Here is a 27,252-nt window from a genome sequence, read left to right as displayed (position 1 = left end):
TTGCAGTATTCCTATATAAGTTTATTATTCCAAAATTTAGAAAAACATCAACAAGGTGAAAGCTGGGCATCTTTGTTTTTGAGATGCAGTTTCGCTCTTGTTGCCCAGGCTGGAGTGCAATGGCACCATCTCGGCTCACTGCAACCTCCGCCTCCCAGGTTCAAGCAATTCTCCTACCTCAGTCTCCTGAGTAGCCGGGATTACAGGCGCCCACAAACATGCCGGGCTGATTTTTTATTTTTTAGTGGAGACGGGGTTTCACTATGTTAGCCAGGCTGGACTGGAACTCCTCGGTCCAGGAGGAGTTCCTTTGCCCACCTCGGCCTCCCAAAGTGCTGGGATAATAGGCGTGAGCTGCCACGCCTGGTCGAAAAGTCCTTACTTTCCTTTTTTTTTTTTTTTTTGAGACGGAGTCTCGCTCTGTCGCCCGGGCTGGAGTGCAGTGGCGCAATCTCGGCTCACTGCAAGCTCCGCCTCCCGGGTTCATGCTATTCTCCTGCCTCAGCCTCTCCGAGTAGCTGGGACTACAGGCGCCCGCCACCATGCCCAGCTAATTTTTCGTATTTTTTTTTAGTAGAGACGGGGTTTCATCGTGGTCTCGATCTCCTGACCTCGTGATCCGCCCGCCTCGGCCTCCCAAAGTGCTGGGATTACAGGCGTGAGCCACCGCGCCTGGCGGAACTAAGATAAAGTGAAGACCATGATCAATTACTCAACAAGAACACCACATTTTGATGCTCTCTACAGGGTCATTTTTTCTGGTCAGGAAAATATCTGATCTGATTCTTTCCAGCTTGTTTCCCCTACAACTTAATAAGCCCTTCACTAACCTCTGTATGTATTAACTGCAATTGCCTAGCCGGGCACTTACACTCTCAAAAGATTTAACGCAATTACAGTAAAAAACACCTGTCATATATAACACCTTTTCACATGGAAATGAATTGGTGGTTTAAGGTTTACAATTCCTTTGAATAAAATTTCAGTTATTAGTTACAAAATGCTAAGACAGATTGAGATCTCAAAGAAAGAACTTGAGAAAATTATGTTTTAAAATATAAAGCATAATTGTTAGACTCCTGATACAAAGTAACTTTTCCTAGGTTTAAGGTTCAAGCCTGAATTCCTGAATTGTCCGACATCAAGGAGACCTCATTTATATTCTTTTTATTTGTATTATTACTTTCAGACACAGGGTCTCTCGCTATTTTGCCCAGTCTGGATCCTGGGCTCAATGGATCCTCCCCGCCTCAGTCTCCTGAGTGGCTGGATTATAGGCATGCACCACCAGGCCCGGTGCTACAAATTTTTTTTTTTAAAAGCCCGGAAACACAATGGGCTTGCATCGTGTTGGCAGCAGGTGCCTCTCAGTTGGTGCTGGACAGAAGGGGCTTGCAGTATTTGCACTGAATCCAAACCCGGTACATTGTCAGTTGCTTCCCTCGGTTCACCTGCAGTCGGCGGTCCACCAGGTTCTGAACTTTTTCCAGTCCAGCAGTGGTGAAAAGTGTGTCCAGTTCCTCTAGTGTGGAAAATAAAAGATGTTTATGCATTTTCCCCTCAAGAAAAGGCATTTTTATCTACTAAGTGCTTGTTAAATGGGGCTCTGGGAAGTTGCTGTCGTGTTTTTCACATGGCCATTTAGTTATAAATGCAGTGGTGGCCTGGTAACAGCAAGTTCATGGTTAGGTGGGGGAAGCCACTGCCTATGGGCTGCGGTTTTTCCTTTTTTAAAAACCTTTGGTTTCTATTTGGCCTTTAGGCTCTATGAACACCTTAAAATTTATGCAAAAATATCTATGTGTGTCAAAGCAATTGTTTTAGGAAAGAGGTTTCATCATCTTAACCAAAGGCTCAAAGAAGGTGACCCTAAAAAGGGCCCAGGAACGGAAGGCCCAGGTGAAGGATGAAGACTGTGGACGGGCCAGTTGCAGAGGAGAGCAGTTCCCGGCACCCCTAGAACCCAGAGTTCACCCTGACCCGGGCACACCAAAGCACAACCCCGTGTAGAAGGTGAGACAGGCTGGACTGGAGATGAGCCTTGCAGACTGGGCAGGCTTCCCATTTTGGACAGTGGCAGACAGGGAGAGCAGAGCAGGACTGAAGGCATGGACAAGCCAGGGCTGCCTGGGGGCCTGAGTGGCTGGCTGCCATGGGTAGCCTAGCCCAGGGTGGAGGAGGGTGTGAGCAGTGGCGAACCGCAGGAAACGGCCTGCCTAAAAGGCAGGAGGGGCCAGATAGTTTTCCTTCTGAACGTGCCTTGAAGACCATCTCATCTGGTACTGGGGACTTCTAGCGTAAAAAGATGAGTGTTTCATACCTTGTGTGAAGAAGTAAACTCTGGTTCCATCACCTCTCACATAGAAATTTCCAGATAGACACTGACCTGCAGAGTGATGTGTTAAAAATTAGAGACTTTAAAGTACTTCTTTGACTTGCATTGCTAAGGAATGTTGTTTTTTTTTTTGAGACGGAGTCTTGCTCTGTCACCCAGGCTGGAGTGCAGCAGCACGATCTCGGCTCACTGCAAGCTCCGCCTCCCGGGTTCACGCCATTCTCCTGCCTCAGCCTCTCGGAGTAGCTGGGACTACAGGTGCCCGCCACCACGCCTAGCTAATTTTTTTTGTATTTTTGGTAGAGACGGGGTTTCACTGTGGTCTCGATCTCCTGACCTCGTGATCTGCCCGCCTCGGCCTCCCAAAGTGCTGGGATTACAAGCATGAGCCACCGCGCCCGGCCTAAGGAATGTTAACTGAGAGGTCAGTTGGTTGGGTGAAGAGCACTCCCGCCTCAGTGCTTTGGGAAGAGCAGCTCAATGGGAGTAAGTCACAATGTCAGAAAACATGAGGTTCCTAAGCACCCCACTCCAAAACTCTAGAATTGTTTGATGAAAACCACTTGTTCACTCTCCCAAACCCATTAAATTAACAGCACAAACTTTTTATTTATTTATTTTTTTTGAGATGGAGTTTCGCTCTTATTGCCTAGGATGGGTGCAATGGCGTGACCTCAGATCACTGCAACCTCCGCCTCCCCAGGTTCAAGTTATTCTCCTGCCTCAGCCTCCCAAGTGGCTGGGATTACAGGTTCCCACCGCCACACCCAGCTAATTTTTTGTATTTTTAGTAGAGACAGGGTTTCAGCATGTTGGCCAGGCTGGTCTCAAACTCCTGACCTCAGGTGATCCACCCGCCTTGGCCTCCCAAAGTGCTGGGATTAAAGGCGTGAGCCACCGTGCCTGGCCTTTTTTTTTTTTTTTTTTTTAATTAAGCAATACAGCTGAGTTTAAGGAAACTTGAGACAACCATCACCATTTTGGTGGTGACTGTCCTTTGCATGTCTCTTCATGTGTCTACAGAATCATAAATACAACTCAGATGCTGTTTTGATCATGAACACACTTTCCCTTCTGCTGCTAACCACCCTGACCTTACCTCAGTTTACCGGCCTGGCACATACTTCTAGACCTTCCCAAATGCCCAAATCGTCACACATGTATACTTATTTCCCTGCAGATACTGGTATATGGGGATAGAGTTTAAAATACTCCCTTGCACATTGCTCTCCTCTCACTGAATACAGAACAGAAATCCCTCCAAGTTCAGTGGTATGGGGTCCACCTCAGGTGACAAGCATGACATCTCCCTATCCAGAGGCATTCACTTTGTTTACAAAGTTTTGCTCCTGCATGTATTATGTGCTAGTTCTTGACTACATTCAAAAAAAGATTGGATTGAACAATAATTGGGTGCCTAAAAAAAGGCTGTAAGCCGGGCGCAGTGGCTCACGCCTGTAATCCCAGGACTTTGGGAGGCCGAGGTGAGTGGATCACCTGAGGTCAGGAGTTCGAGACCAGCCTGACCAACATGGTGAAACCCTGTCTCTACTAAAAATACAAAAAAATTAGCCAGGCGTGGTGGCACATGCCTGTAGTCTCAGCTACTCGGGAGGCTGAGGCAGGAGAATTGCTTGAACCCAAGAGACAGAGGCTGCAGTGAGCCAAGATGGTGCCATTGCACTCCAGCCTAGGAGACAGAGTGACTCCGTCTCAAAAAAAAAAAGGCTGTAACACTGGGCACAGTGGCTCACACCTGTAATCCCAGCATTTTGGGAGGCCAAGGCAGGTGGACCCAGGAGGCAGAGATTGCGCCATTGCACTCCAGCATGGGCAACAAGGGCAAAACTCCATCTCAAAAAAAAAAGGCTATAACAATTTCTTTTTCTACCAGTAATGAAGGAATGCACCTCTTTCTTTGAATTGGCCAGCAATAAGAAGTACTAACTCGTCATTTTTATTTCCTTGAAGTGTTGTTTACTGGCCATTTAGATATGTTCTTCTGTGAACTGACTAAATACTCCTCGCCTGTTTTTTGGGTGGGTCACTGATCTTTTCCTTATCAGTTTCATGACAGCTCCTTGAAGAGCAAAGATATTAAGTCTTTATCTATTATATGCACTGAAAATATTCCTTCTTACTCCGTCATTTGCCTTTTACATTTTTAATGGCATCTTTTGTCATGCCACATTTAAAATTATTTATGTCTTTCAAATGTCTTTTTTTTTTTTTTTGAGACAGAGTTTCACTCTTGTTGCCCAGGCTGGAGTGCAATGGTGCGATCTCGGCTCACTGCAACCTCCGCCTCCTGGGTTCAAGCGATTCTCCTGCCTCAGCCTCCCGAGTAGCTGGGATTACAGGCATGTGCCACCATGCCCAGCTAATTTGTATTTTTAGTAGAGACAGGGTTTCTCCATGTTGGTCAGGCTGGTCTCGAACTCTTGACCTCAGGTGATCCGCCCACTTCGGCCTCCCAAAGTGTTGGAATTACATGCATGAGCCACTGCGTCCGGCTGTCTTTCAAATGTGTTTCTAATAAAAGCTCTTCTAAAGGTAGCTTGTCTTACTTAAAAAGACCTCAATATCTAGATTATACAAGCCTCTTCAGTTTTCTTAAAAAAATATACTACTCTGTCACATATTAAATGGCTTTATATAAGGAGTTCTAATTCTAGAGTTTCTATTCTGATGGCAGCACCATTTTTTGATTATAGTGGCCAAACACCTTTTTTTTTTTTTTAATTATACTTTAAGTTCTGGGGTACATGTGCAGAACGTGCAGGTTTGTTACATATGTATACATGTGCCATGGAGGTTTGCTGCACCCATCAACCCGTCGTCTACATTAGGTATTTCTGCTAATGCTATCCCTCTCCCAGCTCCCCCACCCCCAGACAGGCCCCAGCGTGTGATGTCCCCCGCCCTGTGTCCATGTGTTCTCATTGTTCAACTCCCACTTATGAGTGAGAAAATGCGGTGTTTGGTTTTCTGTTCTTGTGTTAGTTTGCTGAGAATGACAATTTCCAGCTTCATCCATGTCCCTGCAAAGGACATGATCTCTAGTGGTTAGGATTCAGCACTCTCAAAATACCTTTTTTAAACCGAAGCTGAGCCATGTCATAGCGGCCGTAATCTCGCAGAAGTATCATCCCCCCAGGTTTCAGAAGCCTGCTCAGCCTGTTGATAGCCTTCTGCATCCTGTGGAGCAGCAGGGAATGACGGTCAATCAGGTCTCCTTAAAGACAGCGTTCTCTTTCCCTGTAGCATATCCCAAAAAGCCAGTGGACTTCCTCAACTGACACACCAAGTCTGAGATCTAAGCTCCTCTACTCTTCAGTTAGAACTGAAGGACATTAGCTGCCTGCTCACAGCTGTGGCCTCGATCCACTGCCTTCAGCCTGAAGAGGCCCGAGGACAGCCCGCTTCTGCTATAAGAAAGTTCCCTGCTCCCAGCTGGGTGCGGTGGCTCATGCTTGTAATACCAGCACTTTGGGAGGCTGAGGCAGGTGGATCACATGAGGTCAGGAGTCTGAGACCAGCCTGGCCAAAATGGTGAAACCCCGTCTCTACTAAAAATACAGGCATGGTGGCGTGTGCCTATAATCCCAGACACTCAGGAGGCTGAGGCAGGAGAATTTCTGGAACCTGGGAGATGGAGGTTGCAGTGAGCCAAGATTGCACCACTGCCCTCCGGCCTGGGCCGCAGGGTAACTGAGACTCCGTCTCCAAAAAACAAACAAACAAAAGTTCTCTGCTCTCCATCTGGTTCACTTCCCCACTGTCCTAGATAGCCATCTTTGCCCTGTGCTCCTGTGGCTGAGTGGAATCCTGAACATCCAGTGGGTTCTGCTAGGTGACTTATCTGCCTGCACCATTAGACCTGAGCTCTTTCAATGCAAGGGCTGTATCTTTCTGTTTGTTAAATGAAGACCTGTCCTCAAGAACTTACAAGTTACATGGCAGTACAATCAGTATGCAAATGAGTATAACAGACAGAAGGTTTTACACTTAGGTCTGCGCTTTCCATATGCAGTGTTCTTCAAAAGTCTTGGTGCAGGTTGAAGCTTTCATAACTTCAGAAGTCTAAATGCTACAAACTTCACCAAAAAAATTTCAAAGTCTATTTAAATTTTGCATAATGAATGTTTCCCACTTAAAAAAAACAAAAAACAAAAAAACAGCCAAGGCAGGCAGATCACCTGAGGTCAGGAGTTCGAGACCAGCCTGGCCAACATGGTGAAACCCTGTCTCTACTAAAAATACAAAAAAATTTGCCAGGGATGGTGGCAGGCACCTGTAATCCCAGCTACTTGGGAGGCTGAGGCAGGAGAATCGCTTGAACCCGGGAGGTGGAGATTGCAGTGAGCCAAGACCACAGCACTGCACTCCAGCCTGGGCAACAAGAGTGAAACTCCATCTCAGAAAACAAACAAACAAACAAAAAACAGCTGGGGTCCTGCTATGCTATGTTGCCCAGGCTGGACTCTTGGGCTCAAGTGATCCTCTTGCCTCAGTCTCCTAGGTAGCTGGGACTAAAAGTGTGTGCCACTGTGGCTGGCTTGAATTTTAAATTTTAATAATTTGTTTTAGTCCATGTCAATTTTTAAAAAGTTTGTAGCACTGAAACTTCTAAGGTCATAGGTTTTTTTTGAGACAGGGTCTCACTGTGTCACCCAGGCTGCAGTGCAGTGGTGTGATCATAGCTCACTTCACTGCAGCCTCAAACTCCTGGGCTTAAACCATACTCCTGCCTCAGCCTTCTGAGTAGCTGGGACTACAGACATGCACCTGGCTAATTTTTTATTTTTATTTTTAGTAGAGATGGGAGTCTTTCTTTGTTGCCCAAGCTGGTCTTGAGCTCCTGGCTTCAAGCACTCCTCGCACCTCAGACTCCCAAAGTGGTGGGATTATAGGCGTGAGCCACTATGCCTGGTCAACCTCTGCAATTATTAAAGTTTAAAACCATGGTAGGCCTTTTGGGTTATCCTGCATATGCCTTTATTTCACATTCATCCTCTCAGGTTGGATGACTTCAGTACCCTTCTAGAGGAAGTGTGGCCTCCTAGAGGAAGGTCAATCACTCAAAGCTCATATCCTGTGCAGCCAGCAAGGGGTCCTTGGACTCTGGAAGATAAACCAGGATCTCAATCACTGGTCCCTGCAGTCTCTAGTCATGTAATCTGGCTTCCTAACACCAGCTTACCTTGACCTTTAACACTAATTTACTTAATCATCCTTTGCAGGACTCTGATGACACAAAATGAGGAGATGTTTGAAGTCTCTAATCTCATGATTTCATGGGTATAGTTTACCCTAACATGTGCCAACCCCCAGCCTGTCCAGACTCACTGCACTCTGGCAGTGACAAAGGCTTCCATGGAATTAGTCAATGGTGTCTGAATCTCTTAGCCACCATCTGACTCTGCTTCCTTGAGAAGGTAGTTTTGGTCAGGTGCGGTGGCTCATGCCTGTAAGCCCAGCACTTTGGGATGCCGAGGTGGGTGGATCACTTGAGGTCAGGAGTTCAAGACCAGCCTGGCCAACATGGTGAAACCCCATCTCTACTAAAAACACAAAAAATATTAGCCAGGTGTGGTGGTGCTTGTCTGTAATCCCAGCTGCTCGGGAGGCTGAGGCAGAAGAATCGCTTTAACCTGGGAGGCAGAGGTTGCAGTGAGCCGAGATCTCACCACTGCACTCCAGCCTGGGCAACAGAGTGAGACTCCATCTCAGAAAAAAAAAAAAAAAGAGAGAAGGTAGTTTCATAGGACCACTGGTTACCTATGCATATGAAGTTTTAATGGTGTATTTTACGATATAGCATTTGACTTTCCTTTAATCTGAATCTGATTTTATAGAATTCTGTATCACATTTTTCTAAAACACTGAAAGCATCAGAGAACACCTTAGTTAAGGTTCAATGTAAATTTCGTGTTGCTAATAAGGTTGTTTTATTTAAAGCACTTAAAAGGCCAATAGGCTGAGCGTGGTGGCTCACGCCTGTAATCCCAGCACTTTGGGAGGCTGTGGCAGGCGGATCATGAGGTCAGGAGTTCGAGACCAGCCTGGCCAACATGGTGAAACACCATCTCTACTAAAAAAAAAAAAAAAAACAAAAATTAGCCAGGCATGGTGGCATACACCTGTAATCCCAACTGCTCGGGAGGCTGAGGCAGGAGAATTGGTTGAACCTGGGAAGTGGAGGTTGCAGTGAGCCAGGATCTCATCACTGCACCCCAGCCAGGGCAACAGAGCAAGACTCCATCTTCAAAAAAAAAAAAAAAAAAAAAAAAAAAAAAAAAGGCCAGTGTGGTGGCTCACCCAGCATTTTGCGAGGTTGAGGCAAGCAGATCACAAGGTCAGGAGTTTAAGCCTGACCTGACCAACATGGTGAAACCCTGTATCTACTAAAAATACAAAAATTAGCTGGGCATGGTGGCGGGTGCCTGTAATCCCAGCTACTCGGGAGGTTGAGGCAGGAGAACTGTGTGAACTGGGAAGGCAGAGGTTGCAGTGAGCCTAGATCACGCCATTGCATTCTAGCCCAGGCGACAGGGCGAGACTCCATCTCAAAATAAAATAAAATAAAATAAAAGGCCAATAATGAGACATTACCTAAAAGCTGTGACACCCACAGTTCTAAAACGGCATGTGATGAGATTATCAATAGGAATTTCCCCACACACTCATTAGAGACTGATTTCCCATTCTTTCCCAATGTTGAGCCACAACAAAGAAATGAAGAACCAACTACTATGGAAGTTTCCAGGCCAGAAGAGAAGTTGGGCATCAAGACAAATTTAGGAAAATGGTTGAGATGCTCACATCACTACAAATGGTGTGGCTTCTTTGTGTCTATCAGAACATAAACAAAATTCTTTTTACTTCGAGCCCAACTCTAATATCAAGGTCCCTCGCCAGATGGGCACGGTGGCTCACACCTATAATCCCAGCGCTTTGGGAGGCCAAGGTGGGAGGATCGCTTGAGCCCAGGAATTCAAGACCAGTCTGGGCAACATGGCAAAACCCCATCTCTGCTAAAAACACGAAAATTAGCCAGGACTGGTGACACATGCCCGTGGTCCCACCTACTTGGGGAGCTGAGGAGGGAGGATCATTTAAGCCCAAGAGGTTAAGGCAGCAGTGAGCCATGATCGTGCCACTGCACTCCAGCCTGGGCTGACAGAGCAAGACCCTATCTTAAAAAAAAAAGGTCCCTCACCAAAGAGACACTACCGGCCAAGGGACCCAAACTTACTTGTCTGGAACAATTGCTGAAAGAACAAATATGAGAATGATAATATCAAGACTGCCCTTGGGCACCGGGTAACTCTTCTCTTCATCACACAGGTCGTGAACAAAGGCAAAACACCGAGAAGGATCATATTCTGTATTTGTCTGCAGACAAATGGAAGTGGAAGAGACAAGTAAGTTAGAAAATATTAACATAGCCTAAAGAAAAGATTATCTTGTTTTAAATTTTAAATGTAACTGCTGCTACTTCACAAAGAGGGACATATTTCTTTTTTCTTTTTTTTCTTGAGGCAAAATCTGCCCATGTTGCCCAGGCTGGCCTCAAACTCTTGGGTTCATGTGATAGGATCACTTGCTTCACCCTCCCGAGTAGGGGATATATTTCTAATCATTATACAGATTGGTGAAAAAGTAATTGCGGTTTTTGCTATTGAAAGTAATGGCAAGAATGTGGTGACTCATGCCTGTAATCCCAGCACTTTGGGAGGCCGAGGCGGGCAGATCACGAGGTCAGGAGATTGAGACCATCCTGGCTAACATGGTGAAACCCCATCTCCACTAAAAATACAAAAAATTAGCCGGGCGTTGTGGCAGGTGCCTGTAGTCCCAGCTACTTGGGTGGCTGAGGCAGGAGAATGGCGTGAACCCGGGAGGCGGAGCTTGCAGTGAGCCGAGATCACACCACTGCACTCCAGCCTGGGCGACAGAGGGAGACTCCATCTCAAAAACAAAAACAAAAAACAAACAAAAACACGATCTGCTAGGCATGGTGGCTCACGCCTAGAATCACAGCACCCTGGGAGGCTGAGGCAGGAGGATCACTTGAGCCCAGGAGTTTGAGACCAGCTAGGCAACATAGTGAGACTTCATCTCTACAAAAAATTAAAAAAATGCCAGGCGCATGCCTGTAATCCTAGCACTTTGGGAGGTCGAGGTGGGCAGATTACCTGAGGTCAGGAGTTCAAAACCAGCCTGGCCAACATGGTGAAACCCCATCTCTACTAAAAATACAAAAAATTAGCTGGGTGCAGTGGCGCCCACCTGTAATCGCAGCCACTCTGGAGGCTGAGGCAGGAGAATCGCTTGAACCTGGGAGGCGGAGGTTGCAGCGAGCTGAGATCACGCCACCGCACTCCAGCCTGGGCAACAGAGCTAGACTCCGTCTCAAAAAAAAAAAAAATTAGCCAGGTGTGGTTGTATGTGCCTGTAGTCCCAGTTACACAGGAGGCGGGAGAATCACTTGAGCCCAGGAGATCAAGGCCGCAGTGAGCTTGACTGTACCACTGCACTCCAGCCTAAGTGACTGAGACCCTGTCTCAAAACAAACAACAAAGCACACAATTTAAAACAACTCCCAACTAGAAAATATTACACAAACCGTAGAATTCTTCAGGAAAATCAATTTCTGTAGATGTAGAAAATGTACTTTGTTATCAAAAACTGAAGTAAAGATAGGCTTCAATATTCATTTGGTCTTTAACTGCATGAATAATTCTAAAAGCATGGCACTACCAATTCCTAATCTGCCCTAACAGCATTGCATACATTGCATACATAATTGTGACAGACACTTTTTTTTTTTGAGACAGTCTTATTCTGTTGCCCAGGCTGGAGTGGTACGATCTCAGCTCAGTGCAACCTCTGCTTCCCGGGTTCAAGCAATTCTCCTGCCTCAGCCTCCCCCGTAGCTGGGATTACAGGTGCATGCCACCATGTCCTGCTAGTTTTTGTATTTTTTTTTTTTTTTTTGAGACGGAGTTTCGCTCTTGTAGCCCAGGCTGGAGTGCAATGGTGTGACCTTGGCTCATGACAACCTCTGCCTCCCAGGTTCAAGCGATTCTCCTGCCTCAGCCTCCCGAGTGGCTGGGACTACAGGCACCTACCACCATGCCTGGCTAATTTTTGTATTTTTAGTAGAGATGGGGTTTCACCATATTGGCCAGGCTGGTCTGGAACTCTTGACCTCAGATGATCTGCCCGTCTTAGCCTCCCAAAGTGCTGGGATTACAGGCATGAACCACTGCACCCAGACTAGTTTTTGTGTTTTTTAAAGTAGAGACAGGGTTTCACCCTGTTGGCCAGGCTGGTCTTGAACTCTTGACCTCAAGTGATCTGCCCACCTCAGCCTCCCAAAGTGCTGGCCACCATGCCTGGCCAATTGTAACAGACACATTTGTTTTTTTTTGAGATGGAGTCTTGCTCTGTTACCCAGGCTGGAGTGCAGTGGTGCGACCTCGGCTCACTGCAACCTCCGCCTCCTGGGTTCAAGCGATTCTTCTGCTTCAGCCTCCCAAGTAGCTGGGACTACAGGTGCGTGCCACCACACCCAGCTAAATTTCATATTTTTAGTAGAGATGGGGTTTCACCATATTGGTCAGGCTGGTATCAAACTCCTGACCTCGTGATCCGCTGGCCTTGGCCTCCCAAAGTGCTGGGATTACAGGTGTGAGCCACTGCGCCCAGCCATAACAGATACATTTTAAGACATCTACCCTCAATGTCCGTCTTCTCCAAATATGTGAGTTTGTTTCTCATTGGCCAAAGCTGATTCAAACAGGGCTGCTGTATTTATCAGCTAGGTTGTGTTAACTAGACTTTCCTGGGACTTCAGAACTGGGACACAATCATTTTAGTGAGGCACCATGAACCCCTGAACAGGGTGAGCTTGTAAGGGACTGGGAGGAGCAAGCACGTTGGGGCCACGTGCAAAACTAGGAAAAACTGACTAGAGAAAGCTGGTATGCAAAGAGGGAAAAACAAATGGGCCCTGGACAATGAGAGGTAAGATACCAGGAACTTGGGGCTGTATTTTGTGCCCTTAGGTTCTATGACATTCTCCTTTATTGCTTTGAGTTTGTCCAGATGTTTCTGTTACTTGTAATTCAAAGAACCTCAATGGAATCATCTCATCAAGTTCGCCTGAGCCCAAAAGTTCAAGGCTGCAGTGGGCTATGATTGTGTCACTCTACTTCAGCCTGGGCAACACGGTGAGAACCAGTCTCAAAAAAAAAAAAAAAAAGTGAAGCCTGAAGATGTGACTGAATTGCTGCAATCTTGTTGCTGCTTCTTTTTTAGTCTTATTGTTTCTTTCTTTTTTAAAACCAGCATCCTTATCTATAATGAGTTGCTTCTTATGGTTGGGCAAAGAAAGTGGTTGAGATCAAATCTACTCCGGTAAAGATGCTATGAACATTGTTTTGAAATGGCAAGAAAGGTTTTTTGCTTTGACATGGCATCGAACTTAGTTGATAAAGCAGCAGCAGGGTTTGAGAGAATGGACTTCAATTTGAAAGAAGCTCTACTGTGGGCAAAATCCTATCAGCATCGCATGCTACAGAGAAATCTTTCATGAAAGGAAGAGCCAATTGATATGGTAAACTTCACTGTTACCTTATTTTAAGAAACTGCCAGTCACCCCAGCCCTTGGCAACCACCACCCCAGCCCTTGGCAACCACCACCCCAGCCCTTAGCAACCACCACCCCAGCCCTTGGCAACCACCACCCCAGCCCTTGGCAACCACCACCCCAGCCCTTGGCAATCACCGCCCTGATCAGTCAGCAGCCATCAATATCAAGGCAAGACCCTCCACTAGCAAAGATTACAACTTGCTGAAGGTTTAGATGATTATTAACATGTTTTAGCAATAAACTGGTTTTTTTTCTTTCTCTTTTTTTTTTTTTTTTTTTTTTTTGAGATGGAGTCTCACTCTGTTGCCCAGGCTGGAGTGCAGTGGCACGATCTTGGCTCACTGCAACCTTTGCCTCCCCAGTTCAAGCGATTCTCCTGCTTCGGCCTTTTGAGTGGCTGGGACTACAGGTGCCCACCACCATGCCTGGATAATTTCTTGTTATTTTTCTTTAGTAGAGATGGGGTTTCACTATGTTGCCTAGGCTAGTTTTGAACTCCTGATCTCAAGTGATCCGTCTGCCTCGGCCTCCCAAAGTGTTGGGATGACAGGCGTTAAGCCATTGTGGCCGACCATTAACGTATTTTTATTTTTATTTTTTTGAGATGGAGTCTTGCTCTGTTGTCTAGCTGGAGTGCAGTGGCACGATCTCAGCTCACTGCAACCTCCACCTCCTGAGTTCAAGTGATTCTCCTGCCTCAGCCTCCTGAGTAGCTGAAATTACAGGTGTGTGCCATTTTTTGTATTTTTAGCCCGGCTAATTTTTTTGTATTTTTAGTAGAGACGGGGTTTCACTTGGTCAGGCTGGTCTTGAACTCCTGACCTCGTGATCTGCCCGCACCGGCCTCCCAAAGTACTGGGATTACAGGCCTGAGTCACCGCATCGGCCTGCAATCGTATTTCATTAGTTTATGCAATTGTGTATTAAATTCAATAATTACAACACAAGTGTAAGCTATCATTCGAGACCAGCCTGGGCAACATGGTGAAACTCTTCCTTTCACTTGAACGCACAGAGGACACTGTAGAGTATGAAGTGGCCTAATTGCAATACTGTGTCTTAAAGAACAAGGAGACCTGAGGAGAGGGAGAGAAATGGGGGAATGGCAGGTTGGTGGAGCAGTCACAACACATGCATTTATTAAGTTGACCACCTTACACAGATATGATTAGTGGAACTCCAAATCAAGTACAACAGTAACATCACACACTATAACATACATAACAGTAAAAAAGTCTGAAATATTCTGAGAATCACCAATGCATGACACACAGACACTAAGTGAGCATATGGTGGTGGAGAAACGGCACCGGTAGGCTTGCTTGATGTGGGGTTGCCACAAACTTTCAATATATGAACAGATACGACATCTGTACAGTGTGATAAAGTGAACTGCAATAAAATAAGGTATGCTTGTTATCAGTAAATCTTTTACTCTTAGACCATAAGAACACAGACCATATAAGAACACAGCCAGAGACCTTGATTTTTAGGAGAACCTTTTCCCTTTAATCAGTGGAAACTACTGATAGGTAATTTCCCATTGTACTCACCTGGACCAGTTCTATAGCTGTGGAAGAAAAATCACAGCAGTAAACAAAGAGTCCTGGGTCACTGAAATGGGCAGAAAAGACAGAACAATGAGACTACAAATCAAGCTATGTCTACTCTCATTCTTGTGTAGCACAGTTAAAATATCAAATGGGAAAAACTATCATTCATTCAAATAAACCGTATCTATTAGTCACAACATATTTCATTTTGGTTAAAATCCTTTTTGAATTATATCCTTTTGGAGGTTCTGTGGACATAGCTAATATGAAGTTTATAAAACAACCAGTGAATTTCAAATCAATGTCTTCTCTTTTTCCATCTACAGAAATCCTACTTTTCCCTCAAATGAAGCCTTGCTTGATAGCACCACAAGAATTTTTTTCTTCGCTGAGCTACCTTGGCACTTTCTCCACACCAGGAACACATCTGTACCTGTCTGTTGGCGCCCACCACATAGTGAGTGAGTGCTTTGACAGCGGCGATTACATCTTTCGCTTATTAGTTCACCAAACACTGCTGAGAGCCCACTATGCATTGTGTATTATCTTAGATGCTGAGGAGATAAAGATGAACACCACAAAATCCCTGTGCTTATTTTTCTTGGTATCCTCACTATCTAGCACAAGTCTCAGCACAAGGTAGCAACACAAAAAATGTTGATTTTAAGATCATCAAAATTGCTTCCAATTATGAAGCACATTATATATTTATTCTGAAGACATCAAAATACAAAACAATTTGTAATGCCAGAATTCTTTTTGTTAGTACAGGTCTAAATAAAAATGGGAGAGGAGGAAGGCTGTATGCTTGTGTTTTAGAAACAACAGCCCAGAGCTCTTCTGCACTGTTGGGCTCATTATTTGAGTGAGACCCTGGGATTTTTGGAAGTATGCATACCTCCAGCCTCTCAAAGGCATGGGCTCTGCTTCCTGCTGAACTGTTGACCTTTGGAGCAGACAACTTCTGGGAGGTATAATCAAGACGAAAAACCTGGGGAACTGCAGCATTTGCTACGGTAATCACTAGCTACCTGAGGCTACTTAAATTAGAAATTCAGTTTCTCAGTCCCATTAGATACATTTCACAAGTGGCTAATGACCACCATAAGGGAGAGTGAAGATGCAGATCATTTCCATCACTGCACAAAGTTCTATTTCACAGCACTGCTCCGAAAGCAGGGTCCATGCCTGTCCTGTCCTCGAATCAGCTAGGCAGCTGCATCTGCCGCGTACCCATTAAGGTCATGGGCTAAGTTCTATCAGACTCAGCTTCTGCTTTCTAAAAGACTCATTGCAGTCTTTGCCTCCTGGGTTCAAGTGATCCTCCTACCTCAGCCCCCCAAGTAGCTCGGATTACAGGTGCACACCACCATGCCCAGCTAATTTTTGTATTTTTAGTAGAGATGGGGTTTCACCATGTTGGCCAGGCTGGGCTCGAACTCCTGACCTCAGGTGATCTGCCCACCTCTGCCTCTCAAAGTGCTGGGATTACAAGGGTGAGCCACCACGCCTGGCCCGTGCTTTTCTTTAAGTTTTCTACAGGTCATATAGTTGTCCCTTGGTATCCAGCTCAAGTCTTTTACACAATGGTGTTGGGTGTAGCATTTGCATACAACCCACACACATCCTCCTGCATACATTAAATCATCTCTAATGCCTAATACAAATGCCCAGCACTTTGGGATGCTGAGGCGGGTGGATCACCTGAAGTAGGGAGTTTGAGACCAGCCTGACCAACATGGAAAACGCCGTCTCTACTGAAAATACAAAATTAGCTGGGTGTGGTGGCGCATGCCTGTAGTCCCAGCTACTTGGGAGGCTGAGGCAGGAGATTGCTTGATCCCAGGAGGTGGAGGTTGCGGAGAGCCGAGATCGTGCCACTGCACTCCAGCTTGGGCAACAAGAGCAAAACTCCGTCTCAATCAACCAATCAATCAATCAATAATACAAAAATTAGCTGGGTGTGGTGGTGGGCACCTGTAATCCCAACTACTCGGGGAGGCTGAGGCAGGATAATTGCTTGAACCCAGAAGGCAGAGTTGCGGCGAGCCGAGATCGAGTCACTGCACTCCAGCCTGGGTGACAGACTGAGACTCCATCTCAAAAAAGACTGTAGAGTGAGGCAGCTGGACGATAACGACTAGGGAAGTTTTCTAGATGCTTCTGATCTAGAATATGAGGAAGGAAGGAAATAGTGTAGTAGAAACAAAGGACATTTTGGAAAGGTACGGAGTCAGGGGAAGACATGCAAGGTGTGACCAGTGCACTGAGGGATAAGAGGACACACTTTACAGGGCACACTCTCGTAGAGGACTTTGAAAACTATGCTCAACAATTTAAACCGGATTCACAGGCAGTAGAAAACATGTCCATTCTAAGCCAGTGAATTACATGAACAAGTGGGTTCTAGCAAGATATTGAACACAGCGATCTTATTTAAATGGCATAAAGAGGCTGTGGCAAAGATGCCATCTACATTCAGTTTTACATTGATGATACTGATGATTAATGGCTGTAACTTGAAGCTAAGTCAATCTCCCATTTGAGGTGGATTCCTCAGTGTAACTTGAAGAGCAGAACAATCTCTTTTCTTCAGTGTTAGCTACTAGGACTTGCCATTTTCTTAGAAATTTCTGAGAACAAATTGTAGAAATATTTAAATGTGTATTAGTAACGAGGCTAATGTTTTACTCAATCCTGTTAATGAATACTGTGGGCTAAATTGGCAAAGTATATATTATATGAAACTTTTGAGAAACAGTGGATTCCAATAATGAATACAGAATTGGAATGTCATTTCCACAAGGGGTTTAAAAACAGCTATAGGGCCGGGAGCCATGGCTCATGCCTGTAATCCCAGCATTTTGGGAGGCTGAGGCTGGTGGATCACTTGAGGTCAGGAGTTCGAGACCAGCCTAGCTGACATGGCGAAACCCCAACTCTACTAAAAATACAAAAAGTAGCTGGGCATTGTGGCACATGCCTGTAATCCCAGGTATTCGGGAGGCTGAGGCAGGAGAATCGCTTGAACCCAGGAGGCAGAGGTTGTAGTGAGCCAAGATTACACCACTGCACTCCAGCCTGGGCAACAGAGCAAGACTCTGTCTCAAACAAAACAAAATAGGTATGGTGTAATAAATATATCTGGTGTTGGTCTTTGTGGTTCCAGGCACAGAGTTCCAAAAACCTTAAGAATTTCCTCAGCAGGCTGGGCGCGGTGGCTCACACCTATAATCCCAGCACTTGGACGGGTGCGGTGGCTCACGCTTGTAATCCCAGCACTTTGGGAGGCCAAGGTGGGCGGATCACGAGGTCAGGAGATCCAGACCACGGTGAAACCCCGTCTCTACTAAAAAATACAAAAAATTAGCCGGACGTGGTGGCGGGCGCCTGTAGTCCCAGCTACTCGGAGAGGCTGAGGCAGGAGAATGGCGTGAACCCGGGAGGCAGAGCTTGCAGTGAGCCGAGATTGCGCCACTGCACTCCAGCCTGGGCGACAGAGCAAGACTCCATCTCAAAAAAAATAAAAAAAAATATAATCCCAGCACTTTGGGAGGCCATGGTGGGTGGATCACCTGAGGTCAGGAGTTCGAGACAAGCCTGGCCAATGGGGTGAAACCCTGTCTCTACTAAAAATATAAAAATTAGCTGTGTGTGGTGGCATGCACCCTTAATCCCAGCTACTAGTAGGGAGGCTGAGGCAGGAGAATCACTTGAACCCGGAAGGCAGAGGTTGCAATGAGTGGAGATCGTGCCACTGCACTCTAGCCTGGGTGGTGAAGCAAGACTCTGTATCTTTTGTTATTCATAATGAACTCCCTCAGGACCACACTGAATTTATGTTAATGAGATGACCTAGGGTGGGGCCAACACTAGTAAGGGCAAACTGATTGGAACTTTCAGCTTCACCCACCAATGTCCTGAATAGAAATGCAGATTATGCTGTATGAAAGCTATTTTCTTCTTCTCCTTTTAAAATTAATTTTCCCATGAGTCTGTGTCCTAGCTGTATAAAAACTCTTGAGGCTGGGAACGGTGACTTATGCATGTAATTCCAGCACTTTGAGAGGCCGAGGCAAGAGGATCACTTGAGCCCAGGAGTTTGAGACCAGTCTGGGCAACAAAGTGAGATCCTGTTTCTACAAAAAAATAAACAAAAATTAGCTGGGTATGGTGGCATGTGTCTGTAGTCCCAGCTACTTGGGAGGTTGAGGTGAGAGGATTGCTTGAACCTAGGAGTTTGAGCCTGCAGTGTGCTATGGGCGCACCACTGTGCTCTAGTCGGGATGACAGAACAAGAGCTTGTCTCAAAACAAAAAAAACCCCTTGATGAGCTTCCAGTTTGGTGAACACATCCGTGTGCTAGGAGGGCGCTGCACTAAGCTCCTCAGGGTCAAAGCTCCTGAGCGTGAGATCCTCTGAACCCCACCTTAATTACTTCTTCAGCTGGCTGTTAATCTGTATTCTTCATAACAAACACATAAATTTAAGTAAACTGTTTCCCTGAGTTCTGTGAGCCATTCTAGCAAATTACTGAACTGGAGATAGGGCTCCCCTGATTTACAGCCTGTAGGGTAGAAACACGGAGGGCGAGATTCACAACTGGCATCTGAAGTCGGGGGCAGTCTTCTGGGACCGAACCCTTAACTTGTGGGATCTGATACCAACTCCAAGTAGACAGTGTCAGAATTGAATTGTAGGACACCCAGCTGTTGTTGAATTGGTCAGTGTTGGCAAAAACCCCGCACATTTGGTGTCAGAAGCATTCTGTTTAAGTACACAAAACCAGTGTGTTTTCGTCAGAACAGGAGACATCTTCATGTATGTTAGCTTTCTCAACTCTACCATGGGGGTGATGACAACTCAGCCACTGACTGTTCTTCAGAGATCATGAGAACGGAAAAGTTGAACACATTTGTTCCTTAGAAGAAGGCACTAAACGTTAACACTAGCAAGTTTTAAGTCTAATTTTCCAAATGACAAAGATAATCAAATTAAAACAATCCATAAATGAACAATGTAGAAATCTGAATCTGACATAATCCATATTTTCCAATAACCCTTATTGATAGTTTGATGCAGCAAGTTTTGAAAAAACCTTTACTTTTTTTTCTTGCTACATTGCCCTGGCTGGTCTCACACTCCTGGCCTCAAGCAATCCTGCTTTGGCCTCCCAAAGTGCTGGGATTACTGTCGTGAAGCAATGCGCTCAGCCAACCTTCACTTTTATCTTCTTTGCTGTCATAAACTTTTACAACATACTTACTTGTTTGTTTGTAAAATTGGAAAGACTGTGTTTCCCACACCACAGCCAACCTGCAGACAGAAATGAACTATTAATCACAGAACTTTCCAGAGTTAATTCCCTAAAGCTAGAAAAGCTAGAAAAATAATAATCAACAAGAATCTGGCCTAACTGTATTAGGGAAGGTGTAGTGATCAGAGCTAAACAGTACCTATGACATTTGTTGATTTTGTTCTTGACTTCAGGAACCCTTAAAAGACAAGAGCATGGGTTTTTATTAGCAGAAATGAGCTGGTCTAGAAAAAAGGGCAAGGATTGCTTTTATCTTTTGAGTTCTAGCAGATGGTCCTGTAGATGAAGTATTTTCTTACTGAGCTTATATTATTATTGTGAAAATATTTGTAATAGACTGTGCTAAAAAATGTATGAAAAGGGGACCTTGGCAACCTTGTCCTAAACACAGTGCTGCATGGTAATGAAGACAGCAACTATTTATTAAGGGCTTAACTATGTGCCAGGTACTGTTCTTAGCCATTTTACATACATTATCTCCATCCTCATAACTACAAGGTGCAGAGGCAGCAGTCTCACTGCTCAGAGAAGGTAAGGAAATTGTCTAAGATCACACCATAGGACTCAATCCCAAGGCTAACCAGTTCCAGAACCAGCTTCCAGTAATGTGTACAGTCCCCATTTATGAATTTACATTATACCAATCTAGACATTTTTCCAGGTCTAGACTCTGCGACACCATCCAAACGCAGAGGAAGAGAATTATCCCAGGCCTAAGACACAGGCACCATCCTAACTACCCTCTCCGTTCCTATAAATGTATTAGAAGAGAAGCAACAATTTGTCTTCTGATCTGGGACTTTTTTCCAGAGTTATAGCCTGATCATGTTGAGCTCTTTCACCTGTATGATGCAGTGGCATGTGACAGGTACAGCATGATGCTGTTAATACAATTTTTGGAAGTGACATGCTATTCCCGTGTGATCTTTGTCCGTCATGACCACTAGATATCTGGCCTGCATTGAGGGCATTTTATCAGTTCAAAAATGGAGGTGATTCCAGGCTAATATAAGGGTCAAGTCTAGTCAGCATCATCCAATAGAAGTTACTTTTGTTGTCAGCCTCTCTGTGCTACCTCATGTGCACAAATATAATAGCTTCACATACCCCACTACCAAGACAATAAAAGGTTACCTCCAGTATTCGGTATGTGGCTGAGGATCCAGGAAACTCATCAGCACAAATTTCCAGGTCACTAATTTTCTGAGTTACATTCTCCTCCACAGGAGGTGTCTGTGTTTTATGTTCAAGGCTCCTTGAAGAACACTTGTGCTGTTCTTCCATTATTAAACCAGGTCCATCCTCATTGTTTCTACATTCAGGTACTTCACTCCTCTTGTTCTCCAAGAACCAATCCTTCAAATGATTTTGATTTTGGCTAGGTGCCAGCTCAGGGAATTCGGTAAAAAGCCAATGTCTATCCTTGAAAAACCCATTTTCGTGGATTTTGTAGAAGTCATTCCAGTATTTGTGGGCATTGATCTCATAATCAACTGTAAATATTTAAGAAAAAATTTTAAGAACCAGCTCTCAAATATTTTATTTATATCTAATGTCAATCATCCTGCTTTACCAAATGTCACTTTAATACTAAAAGTATCCTCAGGTAGAGCCACAGTCCCAGAACTGAAGGCATTTCTGAGGTCATTTAGTCCTGCCATCTGGCATTATACCTGAATGCCCCTATCCGTCATTACAGGAGAGTCTAAATTTTGTTTGAACAATCAACCAGAGAACTTACTACCTATCAAGTGTCCTCCTACATCTTTGGATGACTTTTTTTTTTTTTTTTTTTGAGACGGAGTCTCGCTCTGTCACCCAGGCTGGACTGCAGGTGTGTGATCTCGGCTCACTGCAAGCTCCACCTCCCGGGTTCACGCCATTCTCCTGCCTCATCCTACTGAGTAGCTGGGACTACAGGCACCTGCCACCACGCCCGGCTAATTTTTTAGTAGAGACGGGGTTTCACCATGTTAGCCAGGATGGTCTCGATCTCCTGACCTTGTGATCCGCCCGCCTCGGCCTCCCAAAGTGCTGGGATTACAGGCATGAGCCACTGCGCCCAGCTGGATGACTTTTAACTATTAAAAAATCCTAAAAGTAGCCAGGTCCAGTGGCTCATGCCTGTAATCTCAGCACTTTGGGAGGCTGAGGCAGGCAGATCACGAGGTCAGGAGATTGAGACCATCCTGGCCAGCATGGTGAAACCCTGTCTGTACTAAAATACAAAAAATTAGCTGGGTGTGGTGGTGCACACCTGTAGTCCCAGCTACTCGGGAGGCTGAGGCAGGGGAATCGCTTGAACTAGGGAGGAGGAGATTGCAGTGAGCTGAGGTCGCACCACTGCACTCCAGCCTGGTGACAGAGTGAGACTCCGTCTCCAAAAAAAAAAAAAAAGAAAGAATAAAAACCTAACAAATTGAGCAGGACAGTGACAATGGAAGTTGGAATCCACTAAGAAGTGTGTTAACAACTCACAACTCACCTGCTGAATCAACCAAAACTCCCTAAGAAATAGGATTTTAGTTCCACTACTGCTACTACTGACTGCTTACCTCTGGGAAAAGCACTTAATGTCCTGTCGTCCAAGTGTCTTTAACCATAAAAAGAGAATATTGAACTACATGATTTTCAAAATCCCTTTCAACTCTTAACTTGCTTTGATCTAGTTGCTGTCAAACTATGCAGGGTGAGTGTTTTGTAACTGGAATCTTCTTGTTGTAGAGAACTCTTTCAGCGGGTACTAAATTTGTAGTCCTACCTTCAATTGTCTGGAATAATCAGTCCTACTTTTAGTATCTAGGGATATTATGCAGTGAAATCATCCACCTCTCAAGCAAGGACCTCCTTTTCTTTGGCTAGACTTACTAGACTTATCTCCACTCTGCTGCATCCACCTTTCCTTGACTGAAGCCCTAAATTCTCATAACCATCACACAAATAATAGACACACAGTCACCAGTCATTAGCCCCCCTCCCAACAATATTTAGAATCTAATCACTTAAATGAAGCTTCAGTGGAAACATCTCATGGAAAATGCAAATCATTTAGAAAGTACAGGTTCTAAGATGATCGCATGACCACACAGTTGTCATTGTTTAGCCATATCAACGTGGGTCTAGTCAACATAATTAAAGACAAAATTACCCTCCTCTAAAGTAAAAGTATATATAAAAAAAAAACCCTCTATGACTTAAGATTTTGTTAGCAATGCAGCCCTTTTCCCTCCTTGCTCATCCCCTCCCTGTCCTGCTCTACTCCTGAGATCCGCATCAGGCCAGGAATAAAGGATCTGGGCGGCCGCGGTTCCCTGGCCTCTCCGGGAGGGCGCGTTCGGCAGTACGCTGGCTGTTGATACCAATGAGAGCCCATTTAAGCGCACCTTGTTTCTCCTGGCACACTCGCTGGATACTGTTCTCCTGGACTTTTCTCTCCGCCGCCGCGGCTTGCTCTTCCGACCACTCCACATTGTCCCTGAGAAAATCAAACGGGCAGCTTAGGGGATTCAGGTCCTGGCTGCGGGCAGGGTAAGTCGCTGGCCTAGGAAGTTTCTCTCCCTTTGGAGAGTGACTCGGGTAAGGCAGCTGGACTCGTGGCCGGCGGCCAGGGGCTTTTCGGAGTGCTCCGAGGCGGCGGGACAGAGGGCGAGCGACAGGCCGGGCGAGGGGCAAGGTGATTACCAGGCATTGTGGTGGAAGACGCGCGCCGGATCGCTCAGGAACCGGCTTCCGAACTGCTGCCTCTTATCGGCGAAGACTGCAGGTGCACCTTCAGGGTAGGAGCCGGCCATGACACCGGAGCCGGAAACACTTTACTTTCCGTAACGCGAGAACTTCCTGCGGGCCACGCCCTCTTCCAGAAGACGCCGAGTCTCGGCGGGAAAAACGGTGGCGGGTCAGGGCGGCCCTGGAGTCTGGTCCGGGTGGCGCTCGGGAGCTGTCGTTTGGGGCTGCCCCAGGGTTGGCGAAGGGCTCTCTAGGGAAAGGGATCAGGCAGGGGGAAATTCTCCCCGGAGTCGTTTCTCATTGATGAGGTGCTGATGGACGTGCAGGTTAGGCAGAAAGTGGGAGACATTCCACTAGAGCCCCAGTTCAATGCTGGGATCCTCTAACAGGTTCCCCAGCTCCCCTCAAGTTGTAAAACAGGAAAAATCTTGAATCATTATAAGAGTTGAGGCTACCTAGTTCCACTGTGGAGCTGATGTCCAGAACTGAAGAAGGTAGCAAGCAGGGGGAAGAAACAGGGCAATTTCCAGCTTCTATGGTCAGCTCTTCATAGTGTGGGTGTGTATGTATACAGTGTGTATATATATTTTGGTTGGGGTAGGGGGAGATGGAGATATGAAATTAGAGAACACGAGGCTTAGCAAATCAAATGGAATATTCAAGGACAAGTTTTTTTTTTAAATCATAACCATCTAACCTTTTTGAATCATCCATATTATTAAATTTATTATAATTATCCTTACTAGCACAATTAAGATTGTAATACACACATACATACAGTGTCATAGTAATACATTTTAGCCTTACATTTCTATTTCTAGATCTAATACAAATAGACTCTCAAAAGAATCTAGAAGAAAGTATGTTATAGACATAAGGTTATTTGAGAAGACTTCCAAGAGAAGCATGATGAATACCACTTGGAAAAGAAGGAAAGGGCAGAGACCAAACAAGGACCAGCCCAATACCTCTTGGACTTTATTTAATGTCATAATGTCAAAATAAAGGGAAAGATGAATTTTTTTACAAAAGGAAAGGGTTAGTGCAGTGCTAGACATAGCACATTGGTAATTAGTCCTTTTTTTTTTTTTTTTTTTTTTTGAGACGGAGTCTTGCTCTGTTGCCCAGGCTGGAGTGTGGTGGCTGGATCTCAGCTCATTATAACCTCCATGTCCTGGGCTCAAGTGATTCTCCTGCCTCAGCCTCCTGAGTAGCCGGGATTACAGGTGCACGCCACCACACTCAGCTAATTTTTGTATTTTTAGTAGAGATGGGGTTTCACCATGTTGCCTGGGCTGGTCCCGAACTCCTGACCTCAAATGATCTGCCCGCCTCGGTCTCCCAAAGTGTTGGGATTACAGGCGTGAGCCACCGCGCCCAGCCAGTAATTGTTTATTCCATTGTAAATTCTTTCTGTAGGTAAAACTACAGGGAGCAATGAATGATTCTATACTTTTTCCTCCAAAGAAATGGGAACAAGCTCTAAGCCCTCTCTAATCAGGAAGAAAAATACACAAGTTAATCAAAAAGATAGTAAAGAAGTTGTACTTCATTTGAAGACAATATGCTTTTGCCATTCTTGTGGTCTTTGGAAACATTTTGAACACAAGCTCCATACCCAGAAACAAGTACAAGGAATTTTTATCTTTTCTCAAGGCCAGCTGTTTGCAGATATGGTGGTTGATTTACATTTATTTCTGGCATCTTGTTTTCTCATCTATGGACTTTTATTCTCCCCTCACTAAAAGCTGTTAGTGTTCCCAATCAACAGTCCCACTGCATATTTTCTTGCAGACAGCTCATTGTCTTCACTTGAATTTACTATATTAGTTCCAATGGAGACATTTTAAATGTCAAACAGCTTTGGCCTTTTTTCTGTGAAATGTGCTAAAGTATCCTAAACTTAATTTTATTTTTTATTTTTATTTATTTATTTATTTATTTATTTTGAGACAGAGTCTCGCACTGTCGCCCAAGCTGGAGTGCAGTGGCGTGATCTCGGCTCACTGCAAGCTCCCCACTTCCCGGGTTCATGCCATTCTCCTGCCTCAGCCTCCCGAGTAGCTGGGACTACAGGCACCCGCCACCACGCCCGGCTAATTTTTTGTATTTTTAGTAGAGACGGGGTTTCACCGTGTTAGCCAGGATGGTCTCGATCTCCTGACCTCATGATCCGCCCACCTCGGCCTCCCAAAGTGCTGGGATTACAGGAGTGAGCCACCGCGCCCGGCCTAAACTTGATTTTATACAATTATATTTGATTGGCCCGTGCAACCTATTTTTCGAAGCACCTAAAATAATTTTTCAGAAGTTTGACATGGCTGTGAGTTCTCTGGTATCAGACTTTATACTGGATTGTAGCTTCAGAAACGCCACGTTTCAGAGGAACTAAGGGTCCCTCTGGTGGTGAGTAAGGAGAACTCTTCTAGCTCAGTGGGTGGCATGGGTTAAACGCTTGTAAAGGTTAAAAACTCTCACTCTGGATTATTGCCTTAGGTTGTTAGCCAAGGACAAGGGTAGTTAATTGTTTTTTTTTTTTTTTTTTTCTGAGACAAAGTCTCGCTCTGTCGCCCAGGCTGGAGTGCAGTGGCATGATCTTGGTTCACTGCAAGCTCCAGCTCCCGGGCTCAAGCCAGTCTCCTGCTTCAGCCTCCTGAGTAGCTGAGATTACAGGCCACTGCCACCACACCCAGCTAATTTTTGTATTTTAGTAGAGACAGGTTTCACAATGTTGGCCAGGCTGGTCTCGAACTCCTGACCTCAAATGATCCGCCTGCCTCAGACTCCCAAAGTGCTGGGATTACAGGCGTGAGCCACCATGCCCGGCCTTTCTTCTTTTTTTCTTTGAGATAGGGCATAACTCTGTCATGCAGGCTGGAGTACAGTGGCACGATCACAGCTCACTGCAACCTCTGTCTCCCAGGCTCAAGTGATTCTCCCACATCAGCCAACAGAGAAGCTGGGACTAGAGGTTTGTGCCACCATACCCGGATAATTTTTGCATTTTTTTGTGGAGACAGTGTTTTGCCATGTTGCCCAGGCTGGCCTCAAACTCCTGGTCTTGAGCAATCCGTCTGCCTCGGCCTCCCCAAGTGCTGGGATTACAGACATGAGCCACTACACCTGGCCTGTGTTTTCTTATTGCAAAATAAATTTTTTATTATAGAACATTTAGAAGATATCGATAAAACAAAAGAAAATACTTCTTCCCACCATTAATTTGACTCATTAACGCTTTGGCTTATATCATCCCAGTCCTTTCTTTCTAATTTATATAAGTGACTTTACATTAAAATAGTTTCAGAACAAAATGCTTTGTGTTTTTTTTTTTTTAAACAATTACATTCATCTGGCCGGGTGCGGTGGCTCACACCTGTAATCCCAGCACTTTGGGAGACCAAAGCGGGTGGATCACAAGGTCAGGAGTTCGAGACCAGCCAGATCAAGACGGTGAAACCCCCGTCTCTACTAAAAATACAAAAATTAGGCCGGGTGTGGTGGCTCACGCCTGTAATCCCAGCACTTTGGGAGGCCGAGGTGGGCGGGTCATGAGCTCAGGAGGTTGAGACCATCCTGGCTAACATGGTGAAACCGAATCTCTACTAAAATACAAAAAATTAGCCAGGCATGGTGGCGCGTGCCTGTAGTCCCAGCTACT

The 27,252-nt window shown here is 45.3% G+C and overlaps 1 protein-coding gene across 2 annotated transcripts; it reads right to left on the bottom strand.

Moving 5' to 3' along the window:
- METTL2A (methyltransferase 2A, tRNA N3-cytidine) lies at positions 1-23,702 on the bottom strand. 2 transcript variants are annotated; one of them, XM_055258396.2, is made up of 9 exons: positions 23,550-23,702; positions 23,252-23,343; positions 21,003-21,361; positions 19,818-19,867; positions 14,552-14,612; positions 9,594-9,733; positions 5,427-5,533; positions 2,321-2,386; positions 1-1,522 (listed from the first exon to the last, which is right to left on the bottom strand). In XM_055258396.2, exons 1-9 carry the CDS (start codon positions 23,657-23,659, stop codon positions 1,368-1,370), a joined length of 1,140 nt encoding a protein of 379 aa, XP_055114371.1. In that variant the 5' UTR covers positions 23,660-23,702; the 3' UTR covers positions 1-1,367. The 2 variants fall into 2 exon arrangements, with proteins under 2 accessions (XP_055114371.1, XP_063485396.1); XM_063629326.1 differs by lacking the exon at positions 2,321-2,386 and having other exon boundaries at positions 23,550-23,689.
- Between the last annotated feature and the right edge of the window lie 3,550 nt (positions 23,703-27,252).

Source organism: Symphalangus syndactylus, chromosome 20 (genome assembly GCF_028878055.3).
Source record: "Symphalangus syndactylus isolate Jambi chromosome 20, NHGRI_mSymSyn1-v2.1_pri, whole genome shotgun sequence".
NCBI classification, from domain to species: domain Eukaryota; kingdom Metazoa; phylum Chordata; class Mammalia; order Primates; family Hylobatidae; genus Symphalangus; species Symphalangus syndactylus.
Note: the sequence above shows the minus strand (reverse complement) of the source record. Positions and strands in the feature narration are given on the sequence as shown.